The following is a 21,021-nucleotide window of genomic DNA, read 5'->3' as shown; positions in this document are numbered from 1 at the left end:
AGAGCAGCCTTCAGCTTCATCGGAAAACTTTAACAATACATTTGGAATATAAAGTCAGCAGCTCTGTAGTGAGATTTACTGTAGCAATTATGCTACATATAGAATGAATTAGCAGAAAACTGATGATTTTTATTGAATTTTCTTTTTGTCTTTTGTGGACAAAATGATTACAATCCAATATTAAATCTAGTTTCCCAGACAGAAATTTCTTGTCTCTTTTTTAAATGAAATGATTGGTTCTTCTAAGGAAAACTAATAATACTAATATACTAATATTATATTGCAAATATGTTTTATTTATGTTCAGCTCTTTCATGATAATATTATTTACGTTGTGTTCAATTGTCATATTATTGTCATCTTATGTATCTGCTATGTTCAGGTTTCTCTTTTTCAAAAGACATGTATTAGACATGTATTCTATTGAACTATGCACTTAAACAAAGTAATGGGTCTCTGTGGTGGTTTTCAAATGATGGTGAGTGAGGAGCTTTGATTGGTGGGAGGCTACTTAGCAGTGTCTGGTGCTGTAGAAAATGATTTTAATGTATAAATAACTTCTTATAAGCAACACAAAGCACCAAAATCAATCAATTTTGTGTAAGGTATGAAACTGTGTGTGTGTGTGTGTGTGTGTGTGTGTGTGTGGGAGGGCTCTCTGGAGAATCCATTAGCAGCACAAATCAGACCAGAAGCCAGAAGACTATAGCTGGTAAACTAGTGCATGGAACAGGCTGGTTTCCCAAGATCTGTTCAAAACAATAGCATGTAGTAAAAGTTAAAGAAAAGAGAATGATAAAAGGATAAACCTGGTAAAATAAAAGGACAAATAAATAAATAATGATCAAGTCAATTAACCAGGAAGAAAATCGAGTCGATCAAAGTCTATCAAAAGCAAACTGTCAAAGCATCCTAATTCAGCAGAGCAATAATTCAAACCAATTTGTTACCAGCTAGTGTTGATTCTTGTCAAGCTTTGTTCTAAATTAACTTCAAAATACATAGTAAATCATAGAGATTTGATATAACAGAAAATAACTAATTTTTCATGTCCATCCTTCCCTAGAGATAAAAATGCAAGTGGGGTTTTTCTGGCCTTTAAATATAGTAATAAAGCTAACAAAAATCAATAATGCATTATAAAAGAACAGGCAAGAACTGGGTGTCTATAGAGTACATGATCTAACAGAACAACAATCTATTTCTTTAAAAGGTCAGTGAGCTATAAAGCTTGCTCAAACAGCACAACCCCCTCTCATTCTTCCTTAACACTACAGGCACTCATATTTTCCCAATATTTCAGAGAATTATCACCCAGAAGCCATGAAAAAGCATTTTAGACCTTTTCTCCGTCTAAGTAATCACTTTATTAGTGACACAAAGATGAGTTTGTGCTGTTATATGGATCCAGAGGGTGTAATGAAATTTGACTGCTGCAGAATAACAATATAATAAAAACGAGAGGGAGACCAAGAATCAATATAATACATGCTCCATCTGTTTGACTGCATTTCTCTATGAATATAATGAAGTTATGGGATAACTTTAAATTGATTAGTAATTGCTAAATAACAATGAATTAAGGGGATATTTCTTTATGTCTTCTAACTTAATAGACCCGATGTTAAATAAAACATGAAAAACATTTCATAAGCATTTCAATTCTAGCATATATTAGTAATGCAGCACATTTGAGCAAATTGTAGTTATTCTAATTGAAGGTCTAAGGATAGAGGATGTTTTATGCTGTACAGATTTTGAAGCCTCCTGAGGCAAGTTTGTGATTTGTAAAAATTAACATGACTTGACAGCAGAACAGAAACCACATATAAAAAATATGAGGGTGAAGGGCATGGAGGGCAATCAGCTTTTTGTGTAAGGGGTAAAGCTTTGTACTGGGGCACCACTACATTTCACATGAATGTTCAATCAAAGAAGGGAGGGCCGAGAGTTAAAAAGAGAGAAACTGAAAACATTGTGCTCCCCTGCTTACCTATGCTTACTGGACTCAGTGACAGAAATTCTTTTTACAATTTTTATTCACCTTAAAGAGTAGGGTTAGTGAATAAAAAACAGGGAACAAAACACTGACCTGACAAGTCTGTCTGATATGTAAACAAACCAGTCATTTGCCTTTTATGAATCAATTTTGCTTCAATTAGCATCTACTTGATAATGTGAAGGAGAAAAGAAAACCATCATGGAGAACAATATAAATGAGCTATTATTCTGTAGAGGTTTCATTAAAGGAGGTATTTTTTTTCCAAAACAATAATGTGTGCAAAAGTGCAAGTGTTGGTAAGATGTCCCTAACAGAATATTGACAAAAATGTAAAACTTATTTGATCAGCATAAAGTAAAGCAGAGACATGTGGTGAACTGCAGGACACCTTCAGTGGGAAATCAAACCGTTAGTTATATGGAAAAAAGTTCAGCTTAATCACAAACATAGTCTGAATAAATTTAATTTTGTTAAACATTGTTTAAATTGCAATAGATGGCTCAGTTAAGATTGTATGCCCTTTGCAAACTTGATGATTGTGGATGATGTGCAGCAACTACAATGTTGAATGTAGTGACTTGTGTTTCCATTTTTAACGACTTTAAACCCATTGGTATCAAAAAAGATGGTGTTTGAAACTTGGATGACTTATAATTAGAGTGATGAGATGGATTTCAGAGGGTCACCGTGAAAAAAGGTGGTACAGTTCTTGGAACAAATGGTGTATGAATAGTGTATGACCTGGCAAGTAGAGGATGACTAGACGCTATTTCATCAATTTTGCTCACTAATACGTAAGCATTTGGCAGTATTAGAGGGAATAGCAACCCACTTATTGGAATAGAATGTATTAGCACTCACTGCTACATGAGGATACCCTGTAAAACTAATCCCGTTCTCCTCAGAAACAGCTGTTGACAGATTGAGGGACATGTGCAGGTCTTAGCTTATTTACGTAAAACGAGGAAGTGTCTGCTCTGCAACAGAACACCAGGACTGACAATAATGCCTGATTAATGTAAAAAGCAGGCAAACACCAACAGGATTCGCATAAGCCTTTATATGTACATAAACATTCTTTTTTTTTTTTTTTTTTTTACACACACACACACACACACACACACATACACACATACACACACACACACATACATAGTAGCATACACCCAAAGGCACAAAGGTTATAGATACACACTTTTTTCTGCAAATTGTGGACTGCATGCTTGATTTCCCAATGCATTTAGTCCCTTGCATTCATAACCCTAACATATGTAGCAGCTAATACAGTTAGAGCCCAGGTCTTTGCTTCTATGTCTGCTCACTTAATGATATTAGGGTTGATTCTATAGTTTGATCCAGCTATCAATGCCAATCATGTTAGCGCTGCTCAAAGCAGCAAGCCCTTGAGGGGGATTGGCATTGGAGGGAGGGGGAGGAGAGGAGAAGGGCTGGCAGCTTTCTAATGCAATAGAGCTGCCAGATCTGAGAGCTTTTTATTACATTAATATGTTCCTGGATAATTCTATCTCATCTCCTAATATGACTTAGCCTAAAAACCCAATTAAAGTCTCATTTATCCGATCACCTCAATCGGAGATGGTGACATGAGGGCGTTCAGACAGCCATGTGCTGGTTGCTTGCTACCGCCTACAGAGGTTTCTGTTTCTTCTGCAGCCACAGAAGAAAGCATAATTGGAATGGAGAATATAGCAGACAGCATTCTCTAGCTGATATTATAGCTGCCATTTGTACACTTGGTAAGCACATAGACAAAACAAGAGACACATCTTGGGGCTTATTGTTATTGGATGTGTGTGGAGGTGTTACACAGATCACTTCATAGACTTGAAGGGATATAATAAACTATGTGATGCAGTGTTAAGATCCAAACAATAATTGATGTAAGCTGGACATTATTAGACCATGATTAAGTCCAAATGACCTTCAGATCAGTTCGTTCCCACTTGAAGGTCTTGATTACCACAGCATTGGGATTTATCTTTGGCCAACAATGCAAAATCATGCCAGATTCAATTGCTTTGATCAATCCATGTACAACTTTATCCTATACAGATGGTGAGGGAGTTGAAGGGTAGATCATTCACCCCTCAAAATGTTTGCCAGTATCTCTGCCCAGTGGCATGGACAAGGGTGGGTAGGTGGGATGAGACATATCTGTGGTGAACTCTATTCAACCCGGATATGTCTGTACCCTTGCATGCCTCCTTTTTGGTAAAATGACACACCAGTTCAACTAAATTGTTCCTCATGGTCAGCCCAAGGGCCCTTCTGGTAAACCCAAGTGTTGGCCTGGTTGACTGCAGAGCCTTAAATGCCGTTGTGGTCAACTGTCCCTATGGTTAGCCCAAGCTTCCTTCAAGTCCCAATCTGGTTGGCCCAGGTGCACCTCAAGTGCACTTCTGGTAAGCCAAAGTATCCCTTTTGATTGGCCAAAGTGCACCTCTGATTAGTTCCACTTTGGTATGACTTTAGGGCAAAAATTAACCCTTACCTTAAACTTTACACTAAACACTAAACCCTGCGCATGGTAAACATGTCTCTTTTTATTTTCAGACCTGCTCTTGAGAGAATTTGTATTGTGTGACCTCAGCATAGGTGTATCATCAGCATAGGCCTTACCAGAACTAATCAGACAGAGTAGTCACAACTGCAAATGAGCCAACTGTAATAAAAATAAAAATAACCCAGTGCTTTATTGATATAATTAGCATTGCTTTTCAATGTTTCTCCTACCATAGAAATTAGTGGGCAGACCACCCGGTAATGATAACCAAGTACCCACTAATCCCCATCAACAATCAGGCAACAGCGTTTGCCGTGCTATCCATCAGAGCTGTAATAATGTCTTCTGCTGTTAAGGTGCCACTCATGCAAAGCGAATACTTTCTGCAGTTGCCTGACTTTAAGAGCCTTTAATTGGTGAACCACTGGAAGACTTGTGAAACCAGTAAAGGAAGTCTCACCTTAGCCATTCAATTCAAAATTCATTTTTTGTCAGATAACCAGATTTTAATATTGGAAGGAAAAAAAAATGTTAAAAGAAGATGCAGCAACAGTCACCTAGTTAGATTACAAGCTGCAGGCAACAAGCATTTATTGTAGTTTGGGCAAACTCAAACCTAATCCATCATCAAGGTAAATAACACGTTTTCTCCTGCCGTTCCTGTTGTATAAAGAAAGAAGAAAAACTCACACCTTTCTAGCTTCACAGGCTTTGACCACAGTTGCTCATGGTACAGCACTGTGCACATAATTGACATATGAGGGGTACATGAAAACTAACGAAAATGAATTACCTCCTTTGGTGGTCTTTGGCAGGTCTGTGTGTGGAAACACCTCAATGACAGAGGTCAGAGGCACTTAAACCAGGATTATTCAAGGTAAAAGAAATGCCACATATATGCAAAAACCAATGTGAGGCGTAGAAGGGTTTCTGTATAGGCAGCTTGTCAAATTAAAGCTGATGGGTTGTAGCAGTGAAAGACCATGTCGGTTCCTACTCATGTCGGTTCGGACATAATCATCAAAACGGAATGATAGGCATTGAAGGGTAACTAGATGTCCTGATTAAATTGAGAAAGATTTTCAACCACTTGTCACAGTCTCTGTTGTGATAATAAGACTTTTTTTTTTTTTTTTTTTTTAGTTAGATTTTCAGAAAGTAACATTTTAAGAGCGACCTCTGCAAAATTGGAAAAATTTGAAGAACATGAACATGGCCACGGACTTTCTCTCTCTTTCTCCCTCCATCTGTCCTTCCTCATTCAATCTCTTGCTCTGTCTTCATCTTTCTTGCGTTATCTTGTCTCTCGAAAAACAGAGTGAATAGCAGAATAACCACTTGCCCTTTTTTGGCAAACATAAAGCTATATATTACCAACACTTTACAGCATATCAAAGCATTTTTGCTGATCCTTTCATGGCCTAGCATTTTTAAAACAAATATTAAAAGAGAGTTTTGGGAATTTGAAAGTAGTCTTCTAGTTTTACTACAATGGCCAGCACTGTCAGTACTATACTAAATCAATACTACTGAGTCAGCATTGACAAAAATATGGATATTAATCAAAAAAAACAAACAATCAAAAAAACATACTGCAGTACTAAATAGGTATACCTTAAAGTGACAAGTGAAAGCATGCTTCATCTGTAGTAAACCTCAGTTTATGCCTTTTTATATCTTATATAAAGCAATTTGAATTGCCTTAGTGCTATACAAATACACTTGCCTAGTAAGTAGTAAAAACGTTATAAACTTTACTGGAAGAATGAATAATTATAAATCATCATATAGTAAAACAAACTTTGAAAAATAGAGAGAACACATACAAGAGCTAAAAATCTGACTGCATGACAGCAGCATGGATAGCAAATTATCAGGAATATCATGGAATTATGAAATTCAGTGGACTGGAACCAAACTTAAATTGTGTTTGTCGAGGATTGTACAGAGGCTGCTCATGCCCTGGACAAAACTATTTGTCTTTGGTAGATAAAGTGCAATGTAATTTAACATAACAGACGTCCTATCTGTGTAGCTTCTGTTCAGGCTTTGGTAAAACTGTGTCAGAGAGGAGCTGCTTCAACTTCGTGGTAAGTTTGAGCTGTACGTTGATGTGTTGTTACACGATTAGAAAGATGCTACTGTTATTTTGTTCAAAGACATTAAAAAATACTTACAAATAATGCAATCCCACATACATAAATGAATGGAACTGAGTCTTGGCAAAGTTACAGATAAATGGATCCAAAACATTATGGGCTGTTTGGTGACTGTTTAACAGCAGGGAATCTCTTTGAGCTTTGGACCTTCTACAGGCAGGTAGCCTTGCTATCTCAGCAGAGGACATTCACTGTGGGTCAGTTGCTTCAGCTGTCTCCAACTCGCTCTCAGACTAAAGTGGTGGGAATAAAGGAGTCCTCTGAGCCTCCCAAGGGCCTTAAATAGACTTACAGTTTTTACCTGGGCCTTCTGGTCAATCCCCTTCAGAGGCTATGTCTCTGAGCCAGCCTTCAATGGCTGAGAAAGCGAAGTTGTTCAAAGTGAGTGGTTTGTTGGTGCACAGTGGATTGCAGCTTGTCGTGTGGTGCATTAGGTGTTGACAGATGGGAGGGAGGGCACGGGACGCTGTGGGGAACCAATGATTTATTGCTGGGCCTGGGACGTTTAACGGGGTGTAAGTGCTGAGTCTGGAGGGACCATGATGTGAGGACACTTGGAAAAAGAGAGGAATAAGCAAGGGGATAACAAAAAAGAGTGAGGAGGTACTGCAAATTTACACTGATCATTAAAGGAAGATTTTGATTAACTTGTATTAAAGCAGGGGCCAAATTACTATCATGTGGCTGGCTGTCACAAGGAAACAATGTGCTTCTCTTAGAATAACACAGAAACCAGTGAGCACTAGCGCCAATGATGTCAAATGAAGGGAAACAGAAATTATTGATGGGAATTTCGTTCAATGTTATTTGCATTTAAACAACACTCATGTAACCAACTACCTGACTGGAAATAAAAAGGAGGAGAGGTGTGTGACAGATAGACAGAGAGAGAGAGAGAGAGAGAGAGAGAGAGAGAGAGAGAGAGAGAGAGAGAGAGAGAGAGAGAGAGAGAGAGAGAGAGAGAGAGAGAGAGAGAGAGAGAGGAGAGTAAGCAACAAGCACAAAAAAGAGAGAGGGAGAGCATAGAGACACGGCAGGCACCAAAGTGTGCACGTAAAGATAATGGCAGGTCAACAATATAGCTCTGGGTATTGGTGGGTTCTCTCCTGCCACAGCACAAGTGGATGCTCATTATGCACATCTCTACTGGTGTGCTATTTGTATTGGTTATACCACCAGTGCTGCTGTGATGTAGGTTTGTAATAACAGCTTTTTTGACTATAATTTGATTATATCATTAATCTTTAAACTCCAGCAGAAAGATCGAGATATAATTGTACATTTGTGTACTGGCTAGTTTGTTAAAAGTACAAATTGTTGTGTGCCCCAGGTCTGTAAAATTCACATCACAGAAATTAAGTAACTCATCATTCCATTTTTAGTCTTACACTGGGATCATTTAAAAATAATAATTTGGTACTGAGAAAAGCATATATAGAATATCTCCTGGAAAACATGTTTGTTTCATAACAGGATTCATCATGTATACCATTAGTACTGTAAAGTGACGTCCAGGCTGGCACAAAAAGATTCAGTCTGATTTACTATCAGACTTTATTAGCTGGAATTTCCTTTCATATTTGTATAATGGCTGCAAACTTTCATACTAAATTGCTGGATGTGCACTGCTGCATAGAGTTTAGAACAACAATGCAAAGAAAATGTGGTTCAGCTTGCAAATACCAATGTGTCAAAAACAAAAAAGCAATGAACAGGATGAAAATTCAAGAGACTAATTATAACTTTTACAAACTATTGCCAAGCGAAAAGATATACAAAGACATCTTATTTATGGAAAATGTGTGCTGCCTGATTGTGTGGTGTTAATCAACATATTCTTTCTGCTATACCTGCATCACACATCTGATGAAAAGACCCTCTTAGTCATTTAGTTACTGTGCAGTTATACCATCATAAAAAGAGATATAAATGCTGGGAAATGAAGCGGAACACAACAATAACAAGAAAATTGTAGGTATTCAGTACATGCTCATGAATAAAACGAATGCACTTGAGAAAGAAACACACCCTTTCCCTTCTTTTACTGTGTGTGTCAGCTTGTAACTCCTCAGGCCTTTGTGTGGTGAGGTGAGGCTGTGTTCATTTTTATGGAATGACAAGAGCCTTATCCAAGACATGGACGCTGGATTTGCTGGATTTTCAGCAACCAATGAGAACATGAAAAAAAAAAAATAGAACAGACGGGTCATGTAATGAGCTGGGCAGGGTTGGTGGAGAGAAAAAAAAAAAAACAGATGGAAAAGTGGCACAGTTCCCTACAGTGTTCACTCTGACACTGTTTACATCCAACATTTTGTCAGAACGGCGCAGTGGCAAAGAAACTAGACAACTGACTTGATCAAGCATTATCTCTACATTCTCCAAGTGTCACAGTTATGTGTGCTCCATATCTTGCAAGTGTTGTTTTAGTTATACATTGGTTATACACCTTTTTATGTTAGTAATTTGAGGCTAATGCCATGCTTACTATAAACTCATTCTAGCCACAATTATACCATTAAACTACTGTTAAGCAATGTTTATTTTAGTACAGTTATTCTAGCTTGAAATGCTTTTGTTATTGTACTTATCACTTTCAGATTGACACAAGCCACAGCCAAGACCCAAAGTTAAAAGCCATGGATTGAATATTGTGACCCTATACCTAGTCCCCTGTGACAGAACTTATCAGTGCCATCATTCTTAATGACCCCTTAACACCCAATTAGCCTTAGAAAACCCTGTCAAGGTAAATTCAGCATTCTTGCATCTGTTACAGCTGTGCCCTTCAGCCAGCTTAGGGTGATAGACAGTGGAGCACATCAGAGGAGCTAGGGGACGGAAGATGTATTGATCAGGTCTTGAGACCAAAAAAAAAAAAAGAGAGAGATAGAGGTTAGATTTGTACTTTGCTTTGTGATCAATAAGTCATAACCAAAAAATATCAGGATACACTGCTTTGCAAAAATTAAAAAGCCTTTAATAAATGTGCTTAGCGCCTACGCATGTCAACTCACAGTCTTCTTCAGGGCCAGAAGAAGACACTTAGTATTTTTTTGGTTACGACTTATTGATCACAAAGCAAAGTACAAGACTAATCTCTCTCTCTTTTTTGTGGTCTCATGATACTGTATGTCCTTGGATCCAAAGAGCACCTGTTTTTTGATATCTGCATTCATGAAGTACCACTTCCAACAATCTACTGGCATTTGCTCTCTCTATTGATCAGGTCTGTTTTGTTCCGCTCTGTTCTTCACATTCAGACTTCAGTGACACTGAGATCACATTGCACTGTAAACAGAAGAATAATCCGCCGAGCAATAGCAGACCCGTTCTGTGTTTTGTGGTAGTGCCTTGGCAATGTCAGGTTGTGTTAGACAAAATTCCTTTGTGGAGGTTTCTAGACAATAAGAAGAGACAGTGTGGGCAACTGTTGGCTCTGTGTGGTTTCTCTGGCCAGACTGATGCTTCCTGTCTGAGACTATACAAAATGGTCACAGATGGGAAGAGGCCCCAATTCATGACATGATTTTATTTTTTAAAAGATAAAATCTCCATTTATCTTTATCTTGCAGAATTTATGCCAAACCCAATTAAGAAAACTTTTAGGGGTTCATCATTATTTTTTCCTCTCCAAAACTTTTTTATGTGCGATTCATCACCAAAAACAAACAGTGGCAAAAGTAGTAAAGCGGTCACAGTTGTTAGATTGTCAGTTTTGTTAAGTAATAAATAAATAAATAAATAAACAGATGAATAAATTAATGACACCTAACCATATCCAACGGTTGGAAAGGGATTTTTCACTGCTTCCAGATTGTCCAAACAACACTTCTTTTTAAGTATATAATGGCCATCAGCCCAGGAGCTCACTATTGATCACTGCTCACACCTTCCCTTCCCTGCACCTGTCAATGTTCAGTGTTCAGCAGCTTTGTCTGGTCTCACTATGTCTCCCTTTCATTCTTTGTACCAACACTCTCATTCTCACACTTAAGACAATGGCATGACAAGAAAGGAGAAGATATGATTTCATGGTGACAGCACAAGCACAGAGAAACACACACATTTTACAGTATGTGATCAGTCACCCCAATTGTTGATTGAGTGTTCTACGTGGCAACTCCCAGATGAGCTGTGTGAGCAAGAAGAGCCATCAGTCTCTCCCTAATGATCATCCTACCTCACAACCCCTGTTCAGTTTTATGTGTCACATCCAGCTAACAGTGAGATTAGTGCGCTTGCTATCACACTCCCTAAATCCTTCTCTATGCTGCTCACAGTCCTGCCGAGTTGCCCCTTTTCACCTGCCGTGGCTTCTGGCTATGGCTATATTCTGCCCAGGCTCCCTTGACCCAAGCTGGTAATGCATTACTCTCCAGATCAATTGATAGATTGGCCCTGTCGTAGCTGCCGTAACTAAATCAGCTGCTCCTGATGATTCAGCACCAGCCAGGGAGCCGGGCCTGCTGTCACCAATCACAGATCACCAGCAGCTGAGACAGGTATGGACATTCTCCTGTCACTTGAACCTAATTTATTGCCAGCTACCACATTGATTAACCTTGTGCTGTGGTTCAAGCTTCCTATAAAAATTTGTGTGTTGGTAGGGGGCAGGGGTGTGTGACTGAATGAAGAAGTCGGAAGAAACATAAAGGCAACTGGATGTTTACATTACTACAGTAAACTTTGGACGAAAGGACTTTCACTGTACAGCCACGAGCGACCTTGTCAAAGTGGCGGCTGGTAACATTCAGCTAGGGGATTATGTCTCAGAATTGGACTGTTACGGTGGTAAATAATGTTTTTAATTACACTGCAGATTGAGTGGGAAACTATTAGGGGTGGGTAAAAAAATTGATTCACTTAAGGATTGTGATTCTTATCTTCTACGATTCCGAATTGAATCACAAATGCCAAAAATTGATTTTCTAAATGTTAGTTAATAATGTTATGTTGACGGAACGAAAACGGCAGAACTCAACTGCAAGGGCAGTGCAGCACCAAGACAGTCTACAGTAGGCACATGCTAGAGATATTTTGTAGTTCACCTAGTAGTGAGACAAACATATTGTGAATAGTTTCTATGCCATCGACCAGAGATCAACATCAGCGGAGCGGAGGAGCGATCTCCAGCACTAACAAAAGAAACCGGCTGACCAACGCGCACTGCAGCATTAAACAACTTAAACCAATTCTGGTGCAAAGAAAAACAACTTTGTGCACAGTCTGTTTCACTTCAAAAACCCTGCACCCGTTCAGCATCTTGTACAACGATGGCTGTCCCGGGGCTAATGGTGCAGCAGAGAGGCTGCTCTCCACTGCTGGAAACATAACATTTATAACAACACAGCAGAGCAATCCACCCCCTTTACTCCAGAGCAAACACACCAACTTAACCCGTTAACTTAACCAGTGATATTGGTCAGTAAATTACAATTTCATTTCGTTATTCTAATACGGGCAGAATACTGTAGAATGCTTTCAAATAAATTAATTATGCAATTAACTTTTTAAAATCAAAAAGCTGCAGCACCATTTATAACTGCCAGTTTTGTTTTATATTACATCTCAGTGGACCAAGGGCACCAGTGAATGGTAAATTACAGAGGTCAACTTGTTCACATTTTGGTCTTTACTCATTTATTTCTGTTGGCCAATGTGTCTTCCTGGGTCTGTTAGAAAGCATGGCCACCACCATCAGTCTCTTGCCAGTTTAGTCTGTGTCTCTATTCTTGTTAAGATTTCTTAGTAGTACAAATGAACATCTGTGGATAGCAAATAGATGTCTCTTAAAATATCTTTCAATCTTTGCACAATCCACTGCAACTGAGCATGGAATGCATATTGTGCAGCATTTCCTTTACATAGGCTCTACTTGAGAAGCCCACCCAGGTAGATTAAGACCTGCCCAGGTTGCTTTTTTTTTTTTTCAACCAAGATGTGCAATAATCATTTCATAATGCACACTGATAATGAACCCACCCATCACACGCTGCACCACCCACCACCACAAGTACATTCTCAACCTGTGAGAAACACTGGTGTGCACATAATTATTATTAAGACTATAATTAGTATTATCACTTATTAATCTTTTGCATGAGTGTAGACAGCTATGATCAAACGTTATCCAGAGATGCTTATCTGGGTGATTTTTAACAGCAGTCAGTTTTAGGTAATGTTTAACATTTGACAGCTGTAAATTGCAAGCACAAAATTTGAATGTTATGCTGTATGTGGCACTGCAGTAATGAGATGATTCACAGATCCCATGGCGCCTGAACACTGCCAATTGCCATTTGAACCTAATTTTTATATTTCGGACTTGCAGTAAAACTATATAAAGTAAAATCTCAGCCAGGGTCAAAGTACTGCCTACAGTGAATTATATCATGTGACTGTAAGTCATCTCTGACAAACAGACTATTTGAGGATGTCTAAAATGTCTAAGGGGCAGATGCCTTAATAATTAAATAAATAAATATACATTTCTTTAAAAGAAAAGGAAAATATAGCATTCCTGTTGTGCTCTGTAGTGATCAGAGGTATCACTGTCTAAAACTGTACAACTTATGCTAAAGTAAAAACATAGAGTTAAGGTCATAAACAGTAGCAATTCTTGTTTCTCAGAGAGGGATTAGACTCAACAAAGCTTCAGTTTTTTATGTATTTACAGCTATTTTAAGCATTTGCAATATTTATTAAATATTATACTTTATGAGCAGGCTTGGTAATGATATCCTCCATATTCACTCTTGGATTTTGATTTACCCTCACTGGGGATGCTGAGCTGAAGAAGTAGAAGCATTTTGTTCTTTGTGTCTCTGTGATTTACTCTGTGTTCCTTGCTAGGACAGCCAGGGGCTGTCAACAATCTCCCAGCTGTAGCCTCTAAAACACAACTCATGGGTCTAATGAACCAAGGCACAATTACTTTAGCAAAAAGCTGCTGTGCCTTAAGAGGGGGAAAGGGCATCTGAGTGTTCATAAATGCACATGATTTTACTTTTTTTCATAAGTAAGTAAGAGGAGAAAATCTCTGTAGATTTAACACCATACTCTGAGTTATAGTAAGGATGGCCGCACATTCTTTGATGAAAGAGCTATATCTACATTTTATGTACATCGCAAAGTTGCAACAGCCTCTGCTTTGAACAAAAATCCCTTTTATGTTTGTTTATTGATTTTCTAGGCAGATCCTACCAATCCTGCAAAAAACTGTCTTCTATTGGGCTGTCTCATTAAGTGATTACAGAAATAAATGCCTAGATAAAGATAATGTTACTATAATTATAACCACAATTAAAAGGTCAGCTTTCCAAATTACAAAAAAGTGAAAAATACCTGTAGTGGTATCTATAGATGTAGTTCATTTTTATCTTTGTGAGGTTTTGGTCTTTCAGTGAGACTCTTGCCACCAAGACAACACAGCAGAGATGAATGATTTTGTTTATAAAATAATAATTGTGAGAAGCAGAGGCAAGACGCTGCAGTAATCATGACCAAAAACCTCACACCACAAGGACCGCTTCTTTCCGACTGCAGCTGGCGTCATCAACAAGGCTCAGGATCCCCACTGACACGGACTCTTATCCCGCCCATGGACACTGCATGTTACATTAACATGAAATCTCATTATTTGCACATCTGTAAACCCACCACATCTAATGGCACCTTACATTAACACACATTTTGAATTTTTATTATTTGCACATTTACACATCGCATATAATGTTTATGCTATGGACACTGAAGTAAACAACCACCCATGAAAATGTCTGCACATGTTTCTGCAGACTAATGAAGGAATAAGTCTTGAATGTAAAGCAAACTTGCTTTTAAGATGATAAAAGAAGATCAGACATTTAATAGATTTGACATTGAAAGTTTCAGAAATCTCATAGGCTCCAGTTTAATGGCAAAATTACAAAGACCAGCATTAAGAAAAGTCATTTCAGGTCAATAACTGTGTATCCAAAAGTTCCTAGTATTTTTGCTCATATATACCCAACTAGAGTACGCACAAAAGGGTCGGTTGAAGTAGACGTGTGGGATGATTAATCATCATCGTCGTCGTCTTGGCCAGTTTCTTACCTCTTTTACAGCTATGTGAATCACAGAAGAGCATAACAAAAATGGATCACCAAATGAAGAGGAAATGTCCAGACTGGCTTCTCCAAGTAAGAAAATACTATTGTTTAGAGTTGCAACATGCAAACATATGACATTACAAATATGTAGCCAGAGGCCCATTATGTGCCCTTTTAACTTGAATTTACATTTGTGGAGGTATTGAAAGTCCCTTCATGTCATGTTATGTCATGTTTTCCATGTGTAATGTCATGCTTTTTTTATGTTGCTTTACAGTGATCAAACCATTATTGCATGTCCAGTCAGTTCCTTTGATGTTTTTGTTTTTGGTTGCCTTTAGTTTACTTTGCTAAAATGATGTTTCATTTTATTAAATTCATGTTCATGTTTACATGAAAATCATCAAACAGTGATTATATACTATATGTATTCAGCACTGTTCTATACTGTAGTTTTACATTTCTGTCAAGTAGTTGCTTTGCATTTAGTGATGGGATCATGAAATTATCAACAGAGTATGTCAAGCTGAAAAGACACCTGGTCCTAGGACATCTACGCTCGGCACATCGAAGAGGTGATTTTCACCAAAGTACCAAGACCTCATCTTGCACTGTCTCATCTCCACTCACCTTTGCACCTTTGGAACAGATACACTTCTATTAAATCAATACAGCTGTCTACACAGGCCCTGTAACGGTTCAGGGTTCCCTTGTGCAAAAGTGCTTGTGTATTGGGTTTTGAGTGTTGGGCTCTAGAGCATGCAGGCGGCACTAAACACTGTGCCACATTTTGTGTAGACACACAGACAGACTAGCTGCTGCTCTGCTAATGTGCTGCTCATGCTACGTTTCCTGTGTAGACACGGTGTAACACTCAATGTTTGATGGGAGGTGACAGTATTAGAAGAGGAAATATTACTTGAAATAGCAGGGAGAGGTGTTTAGTTCTGCAATCCCACAAAAGAGAGAAAAAGATAAAATACAGAAGTGACCAGCAAATGTGTTGGCCATAGATTGTAAAAAAGAAAAAAAATAATGGACGTAGCCACTGTGATGTCACCCATTGATTTGTGGACTCCCGTAATGAAGCCTCAAGTTTGGCATTTTGACTGTTGCCATTTTGGATTTTTGGAGTCAGAAGTGACAATATTTGGACGAGAGGGTGTAGCTGACCCTAACGCTAGTTGCTAGCCGCTAGCAGCTAGCTTGGTTAGCATGGTGCATTTACAGTCTATGGTTAACTGTGATAATGCTAATGCTAATGCTAGTATTGTCGAACGAAAAACAGGCTTAAAACAAAATGTACTTACAGGATAAACTGATTAGCCAACTCCTTAGAAGATCTTTTAATACAGCTGAACGCTGAACAAGACTTTTTTAGGCAACCAGAATGTTACAATTAACTTTCATGAACTGAAAACACAATGAAATAGCTACACCTATACTCCTATTCAAATCTGGGGTTACGATATGTAATGTAAACAATGTTGTCGCAGTGGCAGCGACTTGTCAATCACAAAGTAGCCACACCTTAACGCATACTCTGCTTTATTATTTTACTCTAAATGGGACCATAATTTACAAAATGAACATCATGCTGTATTGAAGAAGACTTGAAACTAGCGATTGAGACCATAAACTCATTAGGAAACTGTTTACTGAAGTAATAAATCAAGTGAGAAGTAGGGTCATTTTCTGACAGACTTCTATACTTCTATACAGGCTTCTTTTTGCAATCAGTGTAGCTGACCATTAGAAAGAATGCAGGTTTAAGGCACCAAGCTACCCACTTGAGAAAGTGTAGTCAGGATTAAGTAGAAAAGTGAAAGGAAATGAGCAGCATGTGTGTCTGTGTGTGTGTGCGCTCAAGTAGGTGCATGCACACATCAGCACGTGTGCAGTTGCAACTAGGTAACGGTTATAAAATTATCAAAAGGAAACTCACATTGTTCATGTACTCGCTCAACAAGTCTTGGAGGGCCTGTCGAACAGCGTTGCACTCAGCCACAATGCGTTCTCGGCGGTCGTCACGTGTGCACGAAGAGTCAGCCATTAGTGCAGCACCACTGATGATGCTCTCCAAGCGCTCCTCAAGAGAGGGCCGGAAACGTGCCTCGCTGAATGTCAAAGGGTCCAGGATGATCTTGTTCTGTAAGGCAAAAAGACGAAAAGCAGGTCAGGACAATATCACAGGCTGAACAGTGGAAATGACCAGTGGAAGACTGAGGAACTGTATCCTGTGCAAAATAAAAGCTGTAAATTCAAATAGTATTACAGGCTATGGTTAAATATGTATTATGAAGACTACAGTTTGTACTTTATTTTGTTTTCATCATGTGAACATGAATTACTTATAAATAGTGATGTAATAGTTGATGAATTTAAGTAAATTTGTGACAGAGGACTTTGGCATTTGGTTGTAGAGAGCAATTTCTGAAGTAGATAGACAACAGCATCATCAACTGACCATATACAGCAAACAAAATATGCCAGAACCCTGCTAATCAGACACTGTACTCATTAAATGGTTAAACACTAATTAGGGAAGTACAGTGTTTCAAATAAATAGGACAATGTGCCTCTTTCTCCACTCTCTAATTAAAAGTGAAATGTTTCACTCTAAAAGCAGATTTACAGCATATGGAAAAACAACACATTATTTTAAGACACATTTAAACAAAATGAATACATGCTTGAAAAAAATCAAACATAGTATCAAATACCATTACGCTTTGCAACCATCTTAGACCTTCGTGAACAAAAGAGCTTTGAAATATTGAGTGAGAAATTTTAAGCTGCATTTCTCCCCCCAAAAGGGATAAAGTGTTTTGTAATAAATCCCTTCAAGGAGAAAATAGAAGTCAAACTGAAAAGCATCTTCTTGTCAAAAGCCCACAACTAAATAACTTTTCTCCCTTGCAACAAATTCTAATGACAAATGTGAACATCTGTCTAAGAAGTGCATATATTGTAAATTCATAATAGATTTATATTTGCTTAAAGAACATCAAATGCTTCCACAGAGTTTTCATACGTTAGCAAACAGCAGTCAAATATTTGCTACAGTTTGTTAATAAATTTATTAAGATGTATGCAAATTGTAGCTCTGAATGAGACTGAACTGTTACAACAATCAGCCACCATGACTAAGATACGCAAAACAAGGGTTACATGAACAAGGTCAAACACTGGGTTGCTTGACTTAGAGACAGTAAATTGATAAAGTGATACTCTATACAAAATATCTTTGAGTATAAAACATTCACTTCTTGTTGACTACAGGGCTGTCTGTTTAAGATAGTAACCAGATGCAAGGAAAAAAGAAGGAGACCTTAATGTTAACTCCACAGCTTTTCTAGCTCTACTAAATTCATGTCTCTCTTCACAGGCATGTCCCCCCTTCTACATAGTGCACATAAATGTGTGTGCTTGTTGTGTTCATTTTGACATAACCACTATGTTAATGATATTCACACAGGATCTGTGTCAAGAAGGTTAACACAAAGATGTCAAAACATGTGTAACACAAACACATTATGTTCTGTCCTCTGCTAGACACATTGTGTTAAAACGAAATATTAAAACCAACCAAACGTGTATATATGTACAGTACTGTGCAAAAGTTTTAGACACTTTGGATGTTGAGATTCTTATCCATTATGCAATACCATCAGGGAGGCATCTGATCAGTCCCAAATTTATTTTGCAGCTTGACAATGACTCCACACATACAGTCACAGACATAAAGAATTATCTTCAGTAACAAAAAGAACAAGGAGTCTTGCAGCAGATGGTGTGGCCTCCACAGAGCCTTGATCTCAACATCATGGAGTCAGTCTGGGATTACATGAAGAGACAGAAGCAACTGAGACATCTAAATCCACAGAAGAACTGTGGCAAGTTCTTCAAAATGCTTGGAACAACCAACCTGCACCGAAGTACCTTGAAAAACTGTGCAAGTGTACGAGGAAATTAGTTAGGATTAGTGCTGTTTTAACATTCAAGACCAGATTTGCTTGTATATCATTGACAGTATATAAATATGGACGACACATCGCCACTTCCTACCGCTATGCAGAAGTGAAGCCAACATATCTCCTTTGCAGGAACTGCAGTCTTGCTTTTGTGATGTCATTTGGAGCCAGAGTCTGCGCAGTAGGGTTGGGCGGCGGGATGACGGCCCGCGAACATGCCCCCTAAACCATCCTGCTGCCTGACGGAGGTTTGAGAGTGGCTGTCACAGCTGTCAATCATGATGCCCCCTTTTCATATTGTCAAATAACTAATTAAAAACAACCTTATCAGAAAAATTAGCACTTGCACAAACATCAGTGTGATAAGAACTACCTAAAATGACAGAAACCATATTTAGGAAATATTTGTTTGATGTGTACTTTGATTTTTTAGTTTGGCTCATGTCCCATCCACTAACATGGAAGGGGCAGGACTTATGACCTATACTGCAGCCAGCCACCAGGAGGCGATTGAGATGTAAAACAACTACATTTATACAACACAATTTGATTTAAAATTGGCATATGGCACAATAAATGTCCATTTTCATCACATTACCTCTATGTTAACCCTGCATACTGTTTAAAACATAACTCAGTGGGGTCAAAACACAAGTATATTATAGCATATCTTTATAATAATAATAAAATAATAATAAAATGTTAGCTCCTATCATCTCTTTCTCACTCTGATTCCAGTCTCACCTAGAGGCAAAATGCTTCTCTACATATGAATCTAACTGATAGAGTATTATAGAGGGCACAGTTGGACTTATAGGTTTAATCAAATAACCTGCATACTGTGGTAATGAAGCCATTTATTTTAATGCTCCCTTATCTTGTTTTGTTCAATTTGGAGACATAAGAATACCCATGGGTCAGTGAATAGAGACACCAATTCATGAAGCAGAGCAACAACATGTGCCTTGTAATTTACTGCAAACAGTGTTTTATCATATCTCCTTTCCATCTATTCACAGGGGGAAATTCACCTAATAGCAATTCAAGTTTAGTATTTCCATCCTAAGACTCAACAAAACCAGTTCCATAAAAAGCTTTTTTAGCTACAGTGCCCAGCCAAACAAAGGTTGCATTTCAGTGTTGTGTAAGCTGTAAACCAACTAAACATTCAACAATAACTCTGAGGGGGAACAGCCTTAAGATATGGCTCTGTGGCATACATGACGAGTCGCGCAAGTGTTGGGTAGTAGTTCGGAGCAAAGGTGCAGTGTTTGGTCTCTCCTCAGCCAGTCTAATCCTGGGGCAGGGTGACAGACTGTCAAATGATGCTTAATAACATGCAAGGTAAAAGAGGACTCCACCAAGCATAACCTACTTTTCATCTGCAGCTGGCAGGAAAAGTGTGTGTAGTAATACAAAAGAGAGTTTGGGGCTAAAGAAAAATAAATGGAGGTAGAAATAGAAGGGAAGAGAAATGCAGAAGATATAGAATTGATAATGGCTCAACATAAAAGACAAGCAATCCGACTCACTCGTTACCTTTTTTCTGTCCTGCTCTTTGCTAGGAGATGGCCCACACTGAGCAACAGCAGTATTCCCAATAGTAAATGATCTTGAAAAAATCATGACCTTCAATTATGCAGTTTCAAAAGTGTTCTTGCAAATTTACTCAAAAAGTAGAATAACACAAGCCTAAAACAATTCATGTGTAATTTATAGCCTTAATGTAACTTATTTCATGCGGGTTTTGAATAGTTATGAATTCTAAGAGCGCAATCATCGTATATTGACATTGACGCAACCAAATACAGAAATGCTGCAGGTGACACAGAACACAATGGAAATAAGTTACAAAACAACAGTGTTCTGTTTTTGTAGCACATTTCTGTATTTGGTTGTGTTTTCTGTATTTGCAGCGTTTTTTGTTTTTTTTTTCTAAATGCTGTGCATGTGTTGTCAAACTGATGATGTTTTCTTCATTTGCTTGTGTTTTGTCTATTTGCACATTTTCTTTAATTGCTGTGTGTTGAGCTCTCCTGTGGTAAAGTTCGGCCCATCCATCCACCCCAATCTCCTTCCCTCCGCGGACTTTGTCGTTCTATAATCATGTCACCTGTCGTCCTCCTTTGCTCCCAATGGACAGGAGTCATAATTACTAGAGCCACTCGAGGGCTTTGTCACTTGATTGTAAACATACGCATAATTTTGGGGCATTTGCTGAAACAACTTCATTCTTGATTCTTGAGGACAGTACAATGACAAAAAATTG

General features: G+C 38.2%; 1 protein-coding gene across 4 annotated transcripts in view; it reads right to left on the bottom strand.

The window, feature by feature from the left end:
• ctnna2 (catenin (cadherin-associated protein), alpha 2) overlaps window positions 1–21,021 on the bottom strand; it is a 337,649-nt gene that overhangs the window by 222,518 nt on the left and 94,110 nt on the right. For 3 of the 4 annotated variants that reach the window (XM_044346940.1, XM_044346939.1, XM_044346937.1), the window contains one exon: window positions 16,724–16,927. In XM_044346940.1, the coding sequence (XP_044202875.1) occupies window positions 16,724–16,927 (204 nt within the window). Of the gene's footprint in view, window positions 1–14,198; window positions 14,296–16,723; window positions 16,928–21,021 lie in introns of those variants that run through there. The other variant, XM_044346941.1, reaches the window with a different exon arrangement.

The sequence above is a fragment of the Thunnus albacares genome, chromosome 3 (genome assembly GCF_914725855.1).
Source record: "Thunnus albacares chromosome 3, fThuAlb1.1, whole genome shotgun sequence".
NCBI classification, from domain to species: Eukaryota; Metazoa; Chordata; class Actinopteri; order Scombriformes; family Scombridae; genus Thunnus; species Thunnus albacares.
This window is presented reverse-complemented; position numbering and strand designations above follow the sequence as displayed.